At 35.7% G+C, this 20,113-nt stretch overlaps 1 protein-coding gene across 1 annotated transcript in view; it reads left to right on the top strand.

The window, feature by feature from the left end:
* The window catches only part of RTTN (rotatin), a 185,588-nt gene that overhangs the window by 93,025 nt on the left and 72,450 nt on the right, over window positions 1–20,113 (top strand). The window contains 5 exon segments of the mRNA XM_023725021.1: window positions 1,720–1,848; window positions 2,340–2,450; window positions 4,064–4,222; window positions 5,465–5,536; window positions 19,324–19,513. Coding sequence (XP_023580789.1) covers window positions 1,720–1,848; window positions 2,340–2,450; window positions 4,064–4,222; window positions 5,465–5,536; window positions 19,324–19,513 — 661 coding nt within the window.

Here is a 20,113-nt window from a genome sequence, read left to right on the forward strand (position 1 = left end):
CAGCAATGGATAAAGGTTCCAATTTCCCCACGTCCCCCCCAGCATTTGTTTTCTGTTTGTTTTTTTATCTTAGCCATCTTAGTGGAGTGAAATGGTTTCTCACTGTGGGTTTGATTTTCATCTCTAATGACTAATGATGCTGAGCATCTTTTCATGTGTTTGGTGGCCATTTGAATGTCCTCTTTGGTGAAATGTCTATTCAAGTTCTTAGCCCATTTTATGATTGGATTATTTGTCTTTTTGTTAAGTTGTCGAAGTTTTATGTATATTTGGTTATTAGATTCTTGTTGGGTATATGGTTTCTGAAAATACTCTCCCAGTTGGTAGCTTGTCTCTTCTCTTTTTTGGTAAAGTCTTCTGATGAACAAAATTTTTTAATTTTTATAATGTCTCATTTATTTATTTTGTCTTTTGCTGTTTGTGCTTTTGTTATTAGGTAATCCATTGTTAAAAGCTAGGCCTGGCAGCGTTGCCCCTGCTTTTTCTTCTAAGAATTTTATGATTTTAGTTTGCACATTTAGGTCCTTAATCCATTTTGAATTTGTTTTTGTGTATAGTATGAGGCATGGATCCTGTTTAATTTTTCTGCATGTGGAAATCCAATTTTCCCACCACCGTTTACTGAAGAGACTCTTCTTTCCCCATTGAATGAACTTGATAGCCTTGTCAAAAGTCAGTTGACTATAGATGTGTGGGTTAAATTCTGGCCTCTCAATTCTGTTTCATTGATCTATGTGTCTATTGTTATATCAGTACTAAGGTGTTTTGATTTCTGTAGCTGTATAGTATGTTTTAAAATCAGGAAGTGTGCATCCTACTTTATTCTTTTCTTTCAACATTGCTTTAGCTATTCAGGGCTTCTTGCCGTTTCAACAGCACACATATCACATATTTCAAAGGGTTTTCTAAATCAGGTGTGCAGGCTTTTCCTTTACCTGCTGTTGCCATCTTCCTGTGTCCATTCTGACTCATGCTGTTTTGTTGTTTTATTGATGGAAATTGTTTCAAATCCCTTAGTTATGTGGGAGTGAAAAAGTTAAGAATCAGTGATTTAAATAATTAACATATACTTAAATATGCAGTAGAAATATAAAATTGCTCAAGTGGAGAAAATGTTCATTTACACTTACTTAAACCATAATTTTGGAAAATCTAGTATAAGCCTTGTTGTCAGTACGCATTTTATAGTGCTAGCAATTTCTGTGTGTACTTTTCAACAAGATATTTATTGACTCTTCAACTTGAGAGCTGAAAGGATACTGTAACATTTGAAAAATGTTTTAAGCATATTCCAAATCACCAAAATGTCCTAGGAGGACACTGCACATCCTTTGTACAAATTCCAAACAGGAACTTTTTTCAAACTAAGAATATTTTTTTTTCTTTATGCAGCTAGGATTCAATTCAGTAGAAAGTTTTATACTGATCTTTATGTACCACTCAGGGTAAAACAAAAATAAATAAATAAATAAATAAACCCACTGCCATTGAATTGACTCTGACTCACAGTCACCCTATACGACAGAGTAGAACTGCCCCTGGGGCTTCCAAGGCTGTAAATCTTTACAGAAGCAGATTACCACGTCTGTCTCCCACAGAGCGGCCAGTGGGTTCGGACTGCTGACCTTTTGGTTAGCAGCCAAGCACTTTAACCACAGCACCATTAGGCCTCCTACCCAGAGTAAAGCCCTCATGAAATTGTTTACATTTGCTTTTCAGGTTATTACTTCTTTTTATGTGGAGCGTGGAGGGAATGCTATGTCCTTTATGGGGAAAGGTGTCACCAAGAGCACAGTGCTTTGCCTGCTTCACTTATCACATGAGATGATGACCCAGGCCCAGAGCTTGGTGAGAGCATTAATAGCTGTCTATCTTCTGAACAATTTCTTGAGAACCAGTGTGTTTTAGCTAATAGATTTCAAGCTTAGAAGCTTGTTACATGAAAATGTTTCTTTTGACTTTTCTTTTTAGGAAACAAAAATAATTTTTAATTAAGATGTTTCTTAGAAGTTATATATTACAACTGAATTTTAATTAGAATTTTATTCTGCATTTTATTCAGAATTTATTTTGGTTGAAGTCTTCATTCACTAGAAAACTACATTTTGTCTAAATCATCGGAAAAAAGCTGTTCTGAGGAAAAAATGGTATTTTTAACTCTTTTAGGAGAAGCTGAGATTTTTGTTTGCCTTGTTTGGAGTAAATAATAGATTGTAACTGGGTCTTAAATATAGTCTTACTTTGTTTTGATCTTTAAAAGTTGAGTTATTTTAAAATCACTCTGTTTTATTCTTAGAAACTTGCCTAAAGTATTTCTGCTCTCCTGTTTCTCATTGTAGGACTGGATGTCACTTTGGTTTCTGCCTCTGGGTGGCCACAATGAAGAGCATGTTTCTTCTCAACAAGGACTGGCTTGGCTTATTCCGTTATGGGTTGATCGGGACCCAGAGGTCAGTGTGAAGAAGAATCCAATCCATTCTTTGTAGATTTAAAAAGCATGCACATGCCTTTATTCCAAAATGAGATTACTTAAATGACAATCCCTTATGTTTTATTTCTCTTTTTAGTCAAATTCATTAGAGTACGGATTGAAAATATAAAAGAGAAAAGTTTGTCAATCTGTCACTTTCAGAAAGAACAGTAGAAAATAATTGGAGAAGCCCAGCCAGTTTCTCAAGCAGTTTAGAAGGTTAGCTGGGAGTTATAAGTTATAAAGCCAAGTGCCATTTAAGTGCCATTTAGTAGAACAGTACTATTACAATGCACAATTTTATATTATTAATGAATTTTTTCAGTTTTAACCGTTTGTTTACTAACTTCTAGCAAGGAATGATTATGTTATAAAAGGCTCGATTTGTAGAAATATTTGATCTGAACTCAGAGATTCTATTCTTTGGGCACGTTGAACTTAGACTTGTTGCTTGATTACAGTAAGACTATATTGTTTTTTGTTATGCTATAGCTATCATTGAAACTATTTTTGGGTCAGCATTCAGAAGTTCATGAAAATGCATAGCTTGAATAGCAGTGGTACTACTACAAGCGTATTACACTAAATCAATCTTGTCTGAAACATAATGTCTCTTAAAATAATTACAGAGAAAATAGCATATGCCTTGTAAAAAGATAATTCAGTTACTTCTTTGTTTTTTTTCTTTTTCCTTTTTTTTTTATTGTACTTCAGGTGAAGGCTTACAGAACAAATAGCTTCTCATGCACCAGTAGTACACATATTGTTTTATGACATTGGTTAACAACCCCACAGCATGTCAACCCTCTCCCTTCTCGACCTTTTTTTTTTTTTTGGTAAAAATATACATAGCCAAAGATACACCATTTCAAAAATTTCTACACGCCCAGTTCAGTGACGTCGACTACGCTCTTCCAGTTGTGCTGCTATTCTCACTTTAGATGAAGGCTTACAGAACACAATAGTTTCTCATTTAACAGTTAGTACACATGTTGCCCTATGACAATGGTTAACAACCTCACAACACATCAACACTATCCTTACTCAACCTTGGGTTCCCTATCACCAGCTTCCCTGTCCCCTTCTGCCTTCTGGCCCTTGTCCCTGGACTGCTGTGCCTCATTAAAGTTTTTGAAGGAGTTTCAAACCATTCATTTGGAAGAAACACTTAAAAACTTAAGAATGGTAGAGCACAGTAATAGGTACCCTCTTTAAGAACAAGGAATGAATAGAACGGGGTTCATAAAAAATATGTAAACTCCCTATACTTTTCCTGGATAAAAGCTCATAAATTATCATTTTGAACTTTTTATTTATAGCTGGATTTGAATTTTTGTGACATTTGCTTTTATTTAGCCTCCCCCCACCCCAACAGGTATATTGTTGCTTTCTTGAACCATGGAATAGGATTTTTATTCATTCATAAACTTATAGGACATTATCTTCTACAAGTGTCTTTTATTTATTTAGGGTTGTCAAACCAGTGCCATAATTGTAAAAGTATAATATTTTATATACCAGAAAAATGATTAAGAATTCACGTTAGGAAATAGAATTCTGTGACTTGATAACTTTTCTTTTTAATTTGAACAGGTGAGATTCACTTCTCTGGGGTTAGGATCAGCATTAACTACCCTTGAAGCTGGCTGTGTAGCCTTGGCAAACAGTTGTCAGAACATTTCTGGTGGGCTCTGGGGAACTGTGGTGAACATTCTTCTGGACCAGTCAGAATGTAGTATGGTGCGCCGGGAGGTATGTCTGTCTGCTTCCCCCGCCCCGCCCCTTGTTCTATAGAAATCTGTTGAGATGTTTGACTACCTGCTCATCATGGTGGAGTGACCCCTAACCATTATCTCTCTTGCCTGCCAAATGCCACAGAAGTTCACAGAGAAAATAACTGCAGCCTTCATGGGTCTCTAATGTTTATAAAGTTTTAGATAAGAAAAGAGGCTGTAAAAATACTGTTTGTCGTATTTATCATGTAACATATGAGAGGGAAAAAACCCATTGCCATCGAGTCGATTCCCACTCATAGCAACCCTGTAGGACAGAAAGTAGAACTGCTCCATAGGGTTTCCAAGGAGTGGCTGGTGGGTTGGAACTGCTGACCTTTTAATTAGCAGCTGAGATCATAACCAGTGTGCCACCAGGGCTCCATTATGAGAGGAAAAATAAACATATTTTAATTCTTTTTAAATGGTATGTGGATTTTTCATTTTTTATTAAAATTAGATTAAATCATGTAAATAGTTTTAAAAACAATAATCAAGTAGTACTTAGAGGTTTATAAAGAAAGCAGCTCCTGGGTTCAGCAGTAGCTAGATCCTAGTTTGAAACCCCAATGGCTTTAGTTTTCTTGCTCTTTACCTCCTTGTTTTTACACAGTAATGCCTGAACTTATGGCTTGCTCTTGATTTATCAAACTCAAGCTGTATCTGTTGACTTGCAGTTAAGATAATGGAAAATTCAACTCTTAGAAGCCCATTGTTGCTCCTGTCATTCTCTCATTATAGTTATATCCTAAGCTTGCATTAAATTGGTAATCAGTATTCATATTAGTATGATTATTTAATTTGATATCTTCAGGGCCTGGAATTTGGACATTCATAATTTGTTTTTCTAGGTAGCAAGTTTTTATCAAGAGGAGTTTGTATGTAAGCAGGAAGGGAGAGCAAGAAGTGTGTGTGTGTATAAAAGCTGTGAGGGCATAATAGAAACTTGAAAGTATATTTGTTAAATGATATCAGAACAATTTATATACTACAAATCACTTTTTGATGAAATCAAATTCTGAAATAGGAAAAAAATATATTTTTGTATAAAATAATTTCATCTGCTGTTAGGTCATCACCATTTACAATTTGACCATTTTCATAATGACTTCTCAGCATGTACAGTTGACCAGGGATATGTCTTTTGTTATTAAGTTATGATACATTGGTGATTTCAGAGATGACAACAAGATGGCAGTATTGACATTTTCTTTATTTTTAGGCCGCATTTATTCTTCAGAATCTCCTTGTAATTCCAATGCCTACAGAAATTATAAAGGATTATACTTGGCAGGTGGGTGACTTTAAACAGTTATCAACCTAGTAGATATTGTAGGTTAATTGATGGTAAAATTTCAGCATATATGTATTTTATCACTGATGAAACTTTGTATAACAAGGATTTCTTAAAAGAGAATGGTAAACTTTCTTATGCTTTTAAGATTTAAAAATTCTTCTCCATACTGTTAAACATCACTTCAAACAGAAATAAAATTATAGTGTGTATTATTTATTAGACACTCGTTTAGCAACTTAACATTTATTAACTTGTGTAATTGTTGGAGTTGTGAGCTATTATTATCCTCATTTTATGATGATGAAACTTTAGCACAGAGAGTTTAAATAGTTTTCCCTAAATCACACAGCTGGTGAGTGAATGGTCCACCTTTGCTGTGAGTCCATTCAGTGTCACTCAGAGCCTGGCTCTTACCCACTTCAATTTACTACTGCCTTTTTAATCATAATAAACGTATTTGTTTATAGTTAAGTATGCACTGATGCTACCGTCTTTTCCTTTTCTGGGTTAATGCACACTTAGGATCATAATTGATTTTTCTTTGGTTTCTACTGGATTAATTTTTTGTTTCATGTTCTGAATATCATGTTAGTAAATATTTACTTAATAGCCTACTGCTTTTTAGATAATTTGGAGGATATTAAAGTGCCGTCAGTGGGGAAATAAATATCCTCCTTCTCTACCCTTTTGCCTATCTGTATGTCCTTCTCCTATAAATGTATACTTATCATCATGTTACACCTCATTCCCTAGGAGCTGTACAAATCAGAAGTATATTTTTAAATCTTCATTAGAATATATCCTTGGAGGAGTTACCAACTCAGGCTGAGCTGCATGGAGGGCAGCTGTGAGGGTTGGAATCCAGGTGGTTGAATTGTCAAGGCTCAGTTCACATGTAACTCTTGGAAGGCTCATGTCCCCACATCTTACAAACCCTGTTTAACTTTGCCAGTTATTGTAAATCCCAGGCCACTTTTATGCTGGTTCCTAGCAATTTGTTCAACATTGCCTTCTGGCAGTGGTTGCTTATTCACATTTTATGATCTAATAAAACCGTAAAAGTCATTGCTGTCAAGACTCATAGCCCCATAGGGTTTCCAAGGCTGTAATCTTTATAGAAGCAGGCTGCCACATCTTTCTCGCGTGGAGCGGCTGGTGGATTCGAACCACTGACCTTTTGGTTACCAGCTGAGTGCTTAACCGCTGCGCCACCAGGGCTCCTTAGAAGGAATATACAGGGTTAATATTGACAGTGTAGTAGTTTTGGTGTCTAGTATCTAATAACTAGATTTTAAAAATGTGTTGGTTTTGGTTCAAATACAGATAATCTCTACTCCCATTGTTAAACAAGTGACACTTGTGTGCTTAATACAGCTTGTTGATGTACTTCCAATGAATTTTTTATTACTGAAGTAAATATAATAGAAAGGCAAGAATAATAAGATTTCTGGGTTATATTAAAGCCCAGTGGGACATTATATTATAAAACCATGTGGAGAAGTTCACATTTTTCTCTTACAAATTAAATAAGCAGTTCCTATTTGTTCCCCTGGTGACACTTTTACTGCAATTTGTTTGTTTAGCTATCCTGCACCTCTCTATCATGGAATTTGTTTTCTACTAAAAAGTTGAAAATAGTGGCTTAAATGAGCTTTTGGTGTCTTTTGCCCTGCCTAAGTTGGCCCAAATCAAAAATGCTTAAGAGCCATTCCGTCCCCAAACAGTACTTGATGATGAAACTTTTGTTGGTTCTAAGCGAAGTTATAAAAATAAGGACAGTCTTACGTGTTTTTGGTAAACTCAGATCTTCTCTCTTTTTAAAATCTGTTTTTGGTTACTATTTATTTTAATTTAAATGTCCTCAGCAGTGTAAATAGGTGGTGACCCAATATTTGTCCCCTGATTTTAAAAAAGGTTAATGGTACTTTACATCCCAAAGTGGAAACGCTGTAAGAAGACAGAAAGATAGTCTTCAAATACAGATGGTGGAGTTTTTATAATCTCAGGGAAGTCGTGGCCTGAAGGAGTTGGCAAGTTTATTATAGCCAGAAAGAAGGGGCTGTGTACCTAGTATTCTAAAACTAGAGTTATTTTCTGTATACATTTTCAACTGATTTACGAATAATAATCTTATTCAGAAAAATGTTTCATTTCTCTTTCTCGGTATACATTTCACAGTATTTTTGAGGGTGTGACAGGAAGTAGCACCAGTGCCTAGGAGCTTTGTTAATACTTTACTTTGTTGGAGGTAGATGTTTAATTATGTCTCCTGCTCCTTCCCCCACCCACACACCCAGCATGCATTCCTATTTTATGTTACTATCTGGAATTACTGTACTTCTGAATAGTAATAATTTTCATATGTAAATTATGAATTATATAACTGGGTTTTTAAATTTTTAATTTTTTTGGAAAAAAATTAAAGTTACAGAAAATTTGCAGGAACAGTGCAGTAATTTTCATATACCCTTCACCCAGATTCCTCAAATGTTATCATATTGCCATGTTTGCTTTAGCTCTACCTGTCTAGAGTTTTGTTTTTGTTTTTTCTAAACTGTTGAGAGCTGCAGGCAGTGTTTCTTTTCCCCTAAATACTTAAGTATGAATTTCTTAAAAAACAAGAACATTCTCTTAAATAACCACAGTAATAATAATCAAATCATGAAACTATTCAAATTTTGCCAGTTGTCCTACTAATGTCCTTTATAGCCAATACACACACACACACGCATAAAATCCAAGATCTAGGATCCATTTCAAGAATATACTTTGCATTTATTTTTGATGCGTCCTGGCCATTTGCATTTTGGAATATCCTTCAATTTAGGTTTGCCTGATGTTTCCTTAGAACTAGATTCAGGTTATTCATTTTTGGCAGAAAAACCATGGAAGTGTGATTATGTTTTCTTCTCAGTGACTTATCAGGAGACACATGATATCTGTTTGTCCCATTACTGATGATACTAACTTTGAGTATCTGGTTAAGGTTACTTGGCTAATGTAGAGTTGGTCTGGTTCCTCCATTGTAGAGTTGCAGTTTTTCCTTTTGGAGGGAGGTACATTGAGACTGTGTAAATATCTGTTTCTCATCAGACCTTCTCTCTCTGGTTTGAACTGTCATTCACAATTCTTGTCTGAAACAATTCTTACATAATGGTTGCCATATGACAATTTTCTTATCCCATCATTCCTTGTGCATATATTAGATTTTACTCTAAGGAAGATCTTTCCTTTTTTCACCATTCATTTATTTAGACTAGTATGGACTCAGAGATTTTTTTGTTTACTTCATGCGTTACAATCTGTTGCTATCGTTATTTTGATGTTCAGATTTTCTCTGATTTGGCTAAGGAGATCCCCTTCATAATGACCCTTGCGTCCTTTGAACATGTTTCATTAATCTTTAAGCACTTCTTTCTTCTGACTCAGCAAGATAATCCAAACTTTCCTAGCCTGAGCCCTGAAATCACATATTTTCCCAAAGGGTCCTGATTCCTTTTAGTGGAGACTGGTGGTTAGAAACCCAGATGTGAGTTCTAGGTGTGCTTGTTGTTCCTGAGTTCAGATCGCTTCTCTGCCCTCTCAGTGGATGGAGCTAGTAAATGTCTGTGTATGTCTTTGTGTGTATTTTAGATAGATAGTTGACTCCTTTTAGTTATAATACAGATCGTTTTCATATTTGATGTGATTATTACATATATTTTCATCTTTTAATGTATTCATCATGAATCATTATGAGTATTGACTTCACCAAACAGTACATACTTAGTGTCAGAGAAGAAATGTCATTTTAACTATGTTCATTATTTACATAATTGTTAAGAATTTAATTTGTTATAAATCAAAATAATTATTTTTTTCTTCTTGAAAAATTTAATTCTCTATTGTTCTTCTTATAATTTTTACTTCTAGTTATTTTTCAGTCATAGATAATGAGTACATGAGCAGTATGAAAGTAGGACTAAAATGTGTTTTAAAATTAACATTCTACTTTATTGCATGTTGAGAACAGTGTTTTCAAATTAATTGGAACTTCCTATGATTTAATTAATTTGTTGTTTTCCTTGAAAATTTGTTTTTAACGGCACCTAGTGATTTGAAGAGTTTTCTTTGTTTGCATAGTGTCCTTCTCAGTTCTCCCTGGCATTTTCACAGATGATCTGGCAGGCCCAGCATGACCCGAGGGCAAGGCAGATAAGGATACAGACATCTTCAGACAGAGCAATTAGACTGTGCTTATTTCCCTACTATACCAGAAGACAACCCCATCAATTACTGATGGCATGGAGCAGAGCGTAGCACATGCATGAAAGACTCCGTTGTTCTGGCTCTTGTGCCATTAGTCATTTGTGGAAAGCTTGAGTTAGACCGTCTTTTGTGCATATGCTGGGCTTTGCTCCATTGTCACTGAAGCTCTGTTGATACTCTGCCATTGCCACTGGGAAGCTTGGCATGTGGATCATGGGGATTCAGGCGTTATGCTCAGTTAAAAAATATATATATATAAATAATGGTTATGTAATATATACGTATTCCAAATCATTTGATTTTCTTTCAAGAAGTTAAAAATACTTTGAATGAACTAATTTTTTGAGGAAATTATTTTTTTTAAGTAATAAACACAGGTGGTTAAAAAAGCTAATATAGCTTATGATGAAATTTATTACCCCTCTTCATTAACAGAAACAGTTTTACCTCTTTCTGGTTTTAATTCTTTAAGTAGTTGCCTCTGTATCTCTAACTAATATGTTACTAACAATATGCTTGTTCATGTACTGCGTTGATACATAGGATTAACTCATTTATGCATTATCCTGCCAATATTGTTCTCTCACTGTTTGTAGTTTCTCCACTGGTCACCCCTGCTGTTTCTGGTTCCATTTCCCATGGATCATATTTCTCGCACCTCCCTTCCACCATTTAGAAGATGAGTAAGATGTGATTATAATGTTCCTATCCTTTTCCTTCTCCATTTTTACTGCTAATGTTTGCCCGTTTTACCTTTACTTTTGCTTTGCAAGAATTGATTACATTTACATTCTCTTTGGCATTACATTATAGCATTTTTGAATTTTTTTTTGTTTCTTGGAAGGATTATTCCTCTTTCTTGGTATCCTGTCTTTCTTCTTGAATCTCTGATAATTGTAATTGGAGAGCTGTTCATCTGTATGTTTTAGTAGTTCTCTTTAGCACTCAGAATTATTTCTGTTTATTTTTGGGTCATTTTTAATCAACTCATGTCAATAGTCTAATGTATACTAGTTTTAGGTAGTGCTGCTGTAGCACAAATACTATAGTGGGTGGCTGTAAAGAACAGAAATTTATTTTCTCACAATTCTAGAATCTGAAAGTCCAAATTAGAGTGTCAACTATATCGATTCCTTCCGTGTTGGTATCCCTGGATGTTCCTTGGTGTCCTCTGACTTATAAATGATCCTCACTTGGCATCTGTTTTCCCCCATATATGTGTGTGTGTGGTGGTGGTGGTGGTGGGGGTTGTCTGTGTCTATTCTAGTCTTTTTATAACTCAGAAGTAATTAGGTTTAGGATTCACCCTACACTGGTATGACTCATTAACATAACAAAAGAAAAACCCTATTTCCAAACAGGATCACATCCACAGGTACAAGGGCTAGGGATTCAGCACATACTTTAGGGAGGGGAGGCACACAATTGAATCATAACAGTATCTTTTAGTGTTTTTCCAATACTCAGATGATCACAAGCAAGTACACACTCAAGCACAGGCACATACCTGCATAAGTTAATACACATACATGTCTACATGTATAGAGGTGTTTGTACTATTGCTTTACAAAACTGGGATAATTTTATATGCATTTCTGCACCTTGTTTTTTTTCCCTGCAGTAGTACTCAGTGAAAGTCTAAGTCTATTGGTATAACTAATACATTAAAAAAAAAAAAAAGCTGCATAGTATTTCATAAAATTATAATTTATTCAGTTATTCCTGTTTTGACAGATTGGTGGGTATTCTTAATTTTCAGACTCTATGATCAATTAGGGACACCCTGGCGGTGCAGTGGTTAAGAGCTATGGCTGCTAACCAAAAGGTCGGCAGTTCAAATCCACCAGGCGCTCCCTGGAAACCCTACCAAGGAGCAGTTCTACCCTGTCCTCTCATAGAGTCTCTGTGAGTTGGAATCGACTCAATGGCAGTGGGTTTTGTTTCGTTTTATAATCAGTTAGGAGCCCTGATAGTATAGTGGTTAAAGTGCTCGGCTGCTAAGCAAAAGGTTGGCGGTTTGAACCAACCATCTGCTCCGCAGGAAAAAGATGTGGCCGTCTGCTTTCATAAAGATTTACAGCCTTGGAAACCCTATGGGGCAGTTCTCCTCTGCCTGTAGGGTTATTATGAGTTGGAATCAACTTGATGACAGTGGGTTTGGTTTGGTTTTGGTTATAATTAATTAAACATCTGTGTATCTCTCTTTTTGTAATTAAGCTTTTATCTCTTTAAACTAGATTTCTAGGAATAGAGTATAAGTATCACTCATTTTAATAGATGCTTTCAGTTTGCTTTCCACAAGATTATACAACTCACATATCTATTAACAGTTTAGTTGTAAGATCTTTTTTATTAGTGTTGTCTTGACTTATCAAAATAAAGCTTAATAAAATTTAAGATATATAGATATTACTACAATCACACCATAGGTCCTGAAGTTCCAGATCTTGAGTGGACCTGGTCAGGAGTTTGGATCTATTCTAGTTATCTTGAGAAGCCACTGGAGGGTTTAAAGGCACAGGAGTGACTTGATCTGAGTTAGTGTTTAAGAAGATCACTTTGGCTGCTTTGTAGTGTGAACTATAGTAGAAGGAGTAGAGGCAGGGGAGTCAGCTAGTAGTCTAGGGCAGAGTCCAGGCAGGAAAGGATTGCGACTTAGGTAAGAGTCCTGGCGCAAGATGGAGAGAAGTGAGTGGATAAAGAATGTATATTTTGGAAGTCAAGCCAACAAGCCTTGTTGATGGATTGGATTTGGGCAGTGAGGAAAAGTGAGAAATGAAGAATAACCTCTGTGCTTCTGGCTTGAACAAGGTTATAGATTGTGGTATCATTTTCTGACCTGAGGAAGACCAAGGGAGAAACAGATGTGTGAGCAAAACGGAGAGTTCAGACTTTAGTGGAACTGCAGTCTTTAGTGGAAATACCACATGACTGGTTATATGAACTTGGGGGTGAGAGCTGGAGAGACAAATGAGTGAGTCAACAGCTTATAATAATAACAACATGCTAGTTATGCCCCAGATATTGTTCTAAGGAGTCTACATATATGAACCCACTTAATCTTCTTAACAACCCTACAAGGTAAGTACTGCTGTTGTCCCCATTTTATATATGAGGAAACAAGCACGGGTTAAATGACTTGCCCACGAACACCCTGATATTAAGGGTTGGAGCTGAGAGCCACCTTCAGCCGTCTGCTCCCATCATCCCCAGTCTTAGTTGCTGAGTGTGTTGATGGCATTTCCAGTCATTTAGGGAGAGAGAACAACACACACATAGGACTGAGCCTTAGGACACTTCAGTATTGAGGCATCCAGCAGAGAAGGAAGAGGACGTGGTCACAGAATGGGAAGTTGTGGAGGTAAAAACCATGAAGGAGATTGAGCAGAAGCTGTCGGTGAGGTGCAAGAAAAACCATCACGCACACCAGAAGAAGTGCTTAACTCCACAGAAGAGAGAGTTGTCAGCAGTGGGAATTCTGTTGAGAGGTACGGTGAGACAGGAGCCTGCTGACAGTGAGGAAGCAGTGCTGGAGAGGAGGGACTGTGCAGTGCTTCCTGATCTGAATGGCAGCAGAGCAATGTGATAGCTGGAGGGAAACATAAGTGAGGGATTTTTAAGACATGTTGGTTTGCTTATGGGACTGTGCTAATAGAGTGCTTTCCCAACTTACATGATGGTATGTTTCATCTAGGAAATTAAAAACAAAAACAAAAATTCCTGGGCCCCTTTTCAGATAGAAGCAGACCCTGTTTGCAGTATAACAGTATATTAGCTCTACATAGATGCAGGTAGGCTACCAGCTGCCATTTGATGGTAGGAAATGAGGGAGGTTCCATCTGATGGCTAAGACTGAGGGATAGGATGGGGTGTTGGAGATGGGAAGAAAGAAGAGTTTACTATGTAATAGATCTTTCTGACAATTGGAACATGGATTCATTTCTAAAATATAGTAGGGTTTTCAGATCATATTGGGTGACTCTGAGATTTAAAGAGACACTAGTCAGATTGTGTGGTCTTACAGAAAAGTTCAGCTCCTCTGATGAAGCATAGAGTAAGAAGAGTTTGGGAGTTTAACAAGGGATAGGTTTGTTACTATGTGCTTATACCAGAGAGAAAAAAGCAGAATTAGGTCAGCACATCAAAAATGGGGAGCTTAGCAAAAACATTTTTGTTTTTGTCATTTTAATGTTTATTAGTAAACTCTAAGTGAAACAGGACTCATCATCACAATTCCCGATGTAGTCCTTTGAAAACTAATAACACAGGAAAACAAACAGCCCAGATAGAACTTGCTAATGTCCTCATCATTGAAATATAACTAATTCAGCTTTACATCAGTTGGAAATTATGGTCATTCTCTCAGGCACCTAGCTTGAAATTTACCTCTTCTTAGGAAAGTATTTCTTGGTTGCTGAAATTAATAGTGTAATAAAATTGTAGAGATAATGTTTAAAATGCTTGTGAAAGGGTAGGACAGGGGACTGCTTTAAAGCTTATTAGAATTATATCTTTGTGTGGAATAAATAAATGTAATATTTATTTTCATATCTAGTTCTTCAGCATATACTGGGATCGTTTTGACAGCTGAGCTTGAATTACTGAATTGAATTGAAGCTAACAAAACTCATTTCTTAAAAAAAAGTTACTAGTAAATTATTTTACCTTATTTAAAGTACATTAAAATTGTGATATTTTAGAGCAAAAAAACAGTTTTTAAAGAGTGCAGAAGGGACATACAATATTTACCTTGTAACCAACTTAAAAATATATATGCAGTTGCTGTTAAAAATATTTGAGAGATTAGGTGTTCTTTATGACATTTTGACCTGTGGTAGAGAAGAAAGGAAGCAAGGTAGAGAGGGAGTTTCGACCCCCTTCCCCAAAAGAAATGGAAATTTGGTGATACTTTCATTTATTACTTCTGTACTAATTTAATATAATTTATGTAATTCTTGTAGAAAGGGAAGAATCATGACAGAATTGTTAAATTTTAAAACAGTTTTTTGGTATGGGCTGAAAAAGTGTTGAGTAAACTTTATTTTTTTCAAATACAAGATTACTGATAGAGGGATAAAAATATTTAAACTTTGCATAAAATAAAAGATTAGGTGTTGTTGATCATGCATGCCCCAGAAAAGGGATGTATTTCCTGGTGTTGTCTGCAAAGTGAGCCATTATGATCAGGCCAGGAGAATACTGGGCTTCTTCAAGACAGTATTAATACAGAAAATATTGTCCTGTATTTATATAAAGTGTGTCCACTGATAGAATATCATGTGCAGCTTTGATTTGGTGTACACCAAAAAAGATATGGTGAAACCAAGACCAAACAAAGGCAACTAGAGTGTTCAGAGGGCTTGTAATGAAAGGAGCAGGCCAATACAGCTAGTCTTTGGGTGTGTGCCAGGACAGAGCAAGTATATCACTTACGACTTTTCAGCATAGACAGGCTAAGAAGAGTCATGATCACAGTTTAACATTATGGACTGAATATGAACTTTTTCATCATATTAGAATGCCTTGATGTTTACCAATATAGGGAAGACGGGATTGAACAGGTAGGCATGCAAGCTGGAACCTAGGGGAAGAGATGTAGACTGAAAACGTTCATGTGAAATCATTTACATATACAGGTAGTCCCTGACTTTTGGTGTATGTGGGTTGTGACAAACTGCACTTACAACTTTTTTTTGTACATTTGATTATTAGTAATATGTCCTACATTTAGTGTTGCAGTGCATAATTTGCTGATGTTATCCTTCTGAGATGTTCACTCACAGATATTCAGTGTGTTATGATTTACTGCTCAAAACACTGCAGTATTGCAGGCAATAATGAAAACTAAAAGAAAAAAAAAGGTGATTTATGTCAGAACCTCCTTACAATAGACTCATTGGAACAGAACCCCATTGTAAGTTGGGGACTACCTGTAGGTGATCTTTAAAGCCATATGACTGGACTAGGAGGGAGGGCCAGCCACATCACATCTTGCCGAGGGAGCAGGTGGGTGGAGACCAGCAACTTTTCTCGTCATAGAGGTCTTTGAGTGTTTCTGAAGAGCAGTTTCAGTGGGATGGAGAGGGCAGGCAGAGGCAAGATGGGAGTGAGGAGAATGACTTGCCCATGAGGAAACGAGGACTGCCAGTATTCACAGCCTGCTCACTGAGCTTTGCTTTGAAGTAGACCATGCTTTTCCATATTCTGTACATTGTGGCAACTATTCCTTGAGGTTTTTTATTTCTTTTCAGAAAATTATTCTGTGGTGAAATGTTTGAAGTATCCATAGATGGCTTAGTGTAGAGATATTGTAGAATAGTGAACTGTCCAAATCACGATTGAGTGTTTTGTATGACATTAACTTGTGTTTAGTTGTTCTTGCCATCACGTTGGCTCCGACTCATGGCAACCTTGTGTATACAAGAGCAAAACATTGCCCGGTCCTGTGTCATATTCATGATTATTGGTTGGTATGTGTCAATCCATTGTTGTGGCCATTGTGTCAATCTATCTCATTAAGGGTTTCCTTCGTTTTTGCTAACACTAACGTAGAATGGCAAAATTAGATTGTCTTTCTCCTTTGTATTACTGAGGTCTTACTGTATTTTTCTGCCTGAATGTTTTTATTACAAATGGTTTTTGCTTAAACAGTTATTAAAGTTGACATTCTGGGTATACATACTCATTTAAGTATGTATAATCATACATACTGAAGAAGATATTGAGTGCAAAGGAAAGCCAGCCTCAGGTTTTAAAAACGTGGATTACTTATAAAATATTTGCACCATATGAAGAATAATTTTACCTGTATTTACCAACCTATTTTCCAGTACATTTTTTTAATTGTAAGAATAGATGTTGAATTAGTGAAATTATTCTCTTGTTCATACCAGAATTAGTTTAGCTTCTTAAATCTTTATAGGCTGAATAACTTTTACCATACTTATAGGCAGAGAAAAAAAACTTATTCTAAAACTTTTTTAAGTAGATGTAATTATAAAGTTATATCTCATTGTCTTTTAGTATCTGTATTTTCTAATTTTTTATATTCAGAAGAGCTAGAGAAAAAAATTTAAATGCATAAAAAATTATTAATTTAAGGGTAAATGTGATTGGGTTAATTGGATTCATCACTGATAATTATACATACTTGTAAAATAATTGCTAGAATTCTATCATACTTATGTCTCTAATTTTTCATTTATTTTGAAAATACTTAAAACTGAAGAAAAAGATGCATTTTAAAAGATAGTCTGTTCATAACACCTTTTCTTCCAGCAGATCGTGTAACCGTCAGCCACAGCAAGCCATTACAGAATAAAGAATCTGCAGAATAGGAGCTCTTGAAGAGCTGTAAATGCTTTTTTTTTTCTGTTTACAAGATTTATACTGTTTATATTCCTTCACCTATTTTTAAAATAATATTTTATGGTTTTTGTGGTGAAAGTTTACACAGCAAATTAGGTTCCCATTTGACAGTTTCTACACAAATTGTTCAGTGACGTTAGTTACGTTTTTCACAATGTGGCTACATTCTCTTTAATTACATTCTGGTTATTCTGTTTCCAGTGCAGTAGTTTCCCTGCCCCCTTATCTTCTCATCTTTGCTTTAGAGTATTGTTGACTTTTTGGTCTCACATAGATGATTTGTTAATGAAGCATCTTACTCACAGGTAATATCCTTTATTTTGTGTGCCAGTTGCTTATTTCGTGAAAAGGTAACCTCAAGGAATAGTTTTGTTCAAGGTTTAAAGAGTATCTCAGGGCAGTAGTCTCAGGGATACCTCTAGTCTCAACTGGTCCAGTAAGTTTGGACATTTTAAGAATGTGAGTTCTGATTCACGTTTTCTCCCGATCTTTCAGGGGCCATCTATTGTGTTCCTGATCAGAATGGTCAGTAGTGGTAGCCAGGCGCCATCTAGTTCTTCTGGTCTCAGGGTAAATGAGGCCGAAGCTCATGTCTTTTATTTATTTGTGTGAAACCTTTGTGAATTTAGCACTGTGGCTGTAACTCACACAGGAAGCAATTATATAGACACAATTTTGCAAAAATAAAAATTTTGAAAATTTTATCTAATCTGTATAATTAAATATTTAAAAATTGTTCTGGGCATCATTATGAAATACATTTGGGAAAATATATTTTGATGATTTTTTAAATTGATTTATTGAGTTGTGTTAGGTAGTTGGAGTTAAGATAGTAATCTTAGCTGAATCATTCATAATTCTCATCTTGGTTGTTAATTCCTTCCCTGAATTATTATAATGAGGCCTTTACTTTGTGATGTTAAGCAACTACTGTGAATCTCTTTGTATGTTTGACATGTTCTGTACATTTAAAAATGATATATGTGGCGTGAAAGATAATGTTAGAATTGGCTCTGTGGTTTTGGATAAATTGCTTCACCCTAAAAAATTAAATAAGGTAATGCATTAAAGAGCCATAGTGCCGGAGACCTATACTATGTTTAGTAAATGAGAACTATATGATCTGTTCTCCTGGTACTCCCCCCTGTTTTACCTGCTTCTTGTAGACCTCTAAATTTAAAGTAACAACGACCTTCATGTGGTGGCTGTTCACTAAATAGTCTTATTTCTAAAGTAAATTGGTTTATGAAGCACAAGCTTACAGTGTTGGGTAGATTTATTAGAACACAGCAGCAACAACAAAAACTATTAAACAACTAAAATGTTTAATATTGAAGTAAGAGGTTTAATTATGGTAATATCTTCAAAAACAAGTGTTAATGGAAATACTCTTGTTAATGTAATTTTACTTCTTACTTGTGAATTACTTTATAGTCCTGAATATAAAGTTTTGATATCCATATTCGTTTGGTGATAGGGAGAGTTGAGAGTAGGGACACATAAATTTCAGAGTTCAAGGTAAACTTTGAATATATTTTTGAACATACCTTTCTTGTTGGCACTTATTCTGTCTTTTCTTGTTGGCATTATTTCCTGTCTTTTAGTTTTCTCTGATGTGTGTCTGTATATTTTTTTCTCCTTTGGCAAGTTTAATCCAATGGGAAGTAAAGTGACAATCAGATTTTACCATGGATATTGATGAGCTCACTGATAGGTACAGAAAATAATTTTGAACATAATTGCTTGGACCACAGTATTTCAAATTATTTTTGTGCTTATCCTTTTACTCTTCTGTGTAGTTTGAAAAACAATGCTTTTTATTGTACTTGTGGCTGAAGAATATAATTACTTGGTTAAAGCTGTACCGTTTCATAGAAACATTTTAAACTATATGGCTCCTCGAGATAGAATAGATTAGCCTTCTACCTTCAGGGGGTTTTTAGGCAGCAAAGACTGAGAGTATTAAAAAATAGTTTGCCATAGGTCAGGCTGCTTGTAACTGTAGCAGGACAGAGGCGGAGTTAAAGGGGCATGGTGGTATGTAGGACTCATTGTTTCTGGGATTTGTTAGTTTTGTTTTGGGGGAATGTAGACAGATGTGGGTCTTTTATGAGAAATTATGTCAAGAATCAGTGTCCATCTCTATTTCTCTCCCTCTTTTCCTACAGGGCCCCTGTGTCCATGACGAGGACTCTGGCGTGTCACTTGTAGGAAAACCTGCCCTTCAGGCCCTTTTATACCATTGTCATTTTTATGAACATTTGAATCAGATGGTACAGCATTGTTTCCTAGGACGGTATACATTTGATTTGAATTGTTCTGCCTTTGATGGAACTTCAGAAGGCAGCGATTTAAATAGTAAGTACAATAAATTTATGTTTTTGTTTTTACAAAATGTAACTTTTTTAATGGTTAACAACTTTATTGTTATAAAATAACTTGGGAAGTCATGAAAAGTATACAGAAAAAACTTTATCCCTAGCCCTACTAACCAGAGATTACTCCTCTTACATTAGGATGTATTTTCTTCCAGTCTTCTTTCTCTGTAGTTCTGTTTACAGGCAGTCCTGGGTAACCAACTTTCAACAACTTGTACTTGCCCTTTAATTTATGTAAATTTGCTCTCTCTTTGAATGATTGAAAGAATCTCTACTCCCAACGAATTCTTCATCACAGTCACCTTCCCTTTGCTGCATGTGCAGCTTTTTTTTTTTTTTAATTGTGCTTTAGGTGAAAGTTTAAAGCTCAAGTCAATTTCTCATACAAAAATTTAGACACATATTGTTATGTGACACTAGTTGCAATCCCTATAAAGTAACAGCACACTCTCCCTTTCTACCCCAGGTTTCCCGTGTCCATACAACCAGCTCCTGTCCCTTTCTGCCTTCTCATCCTGCCTCCAAACAGGAGCCACCCATTTAGTCTCGTGTATCTGCTTGAACTAAGAAGCACACTCTT

This window comes from Trichechus manatus, unplaced genomic scaffold (genome assembly GCF_000243295.1).
Source record: "Trichechus manatus latirostris isolate Lorelei unplaced genomic scaffold, TriManLat1.0 scaffold00278, whole genome shotgun sequence".
Taxonomy (NCBI): Eukaryota; Metazoa; Chordata; class Mammalia; order Sirenia; family Trichechidae; genus Trichechus; species Trichechus manatus.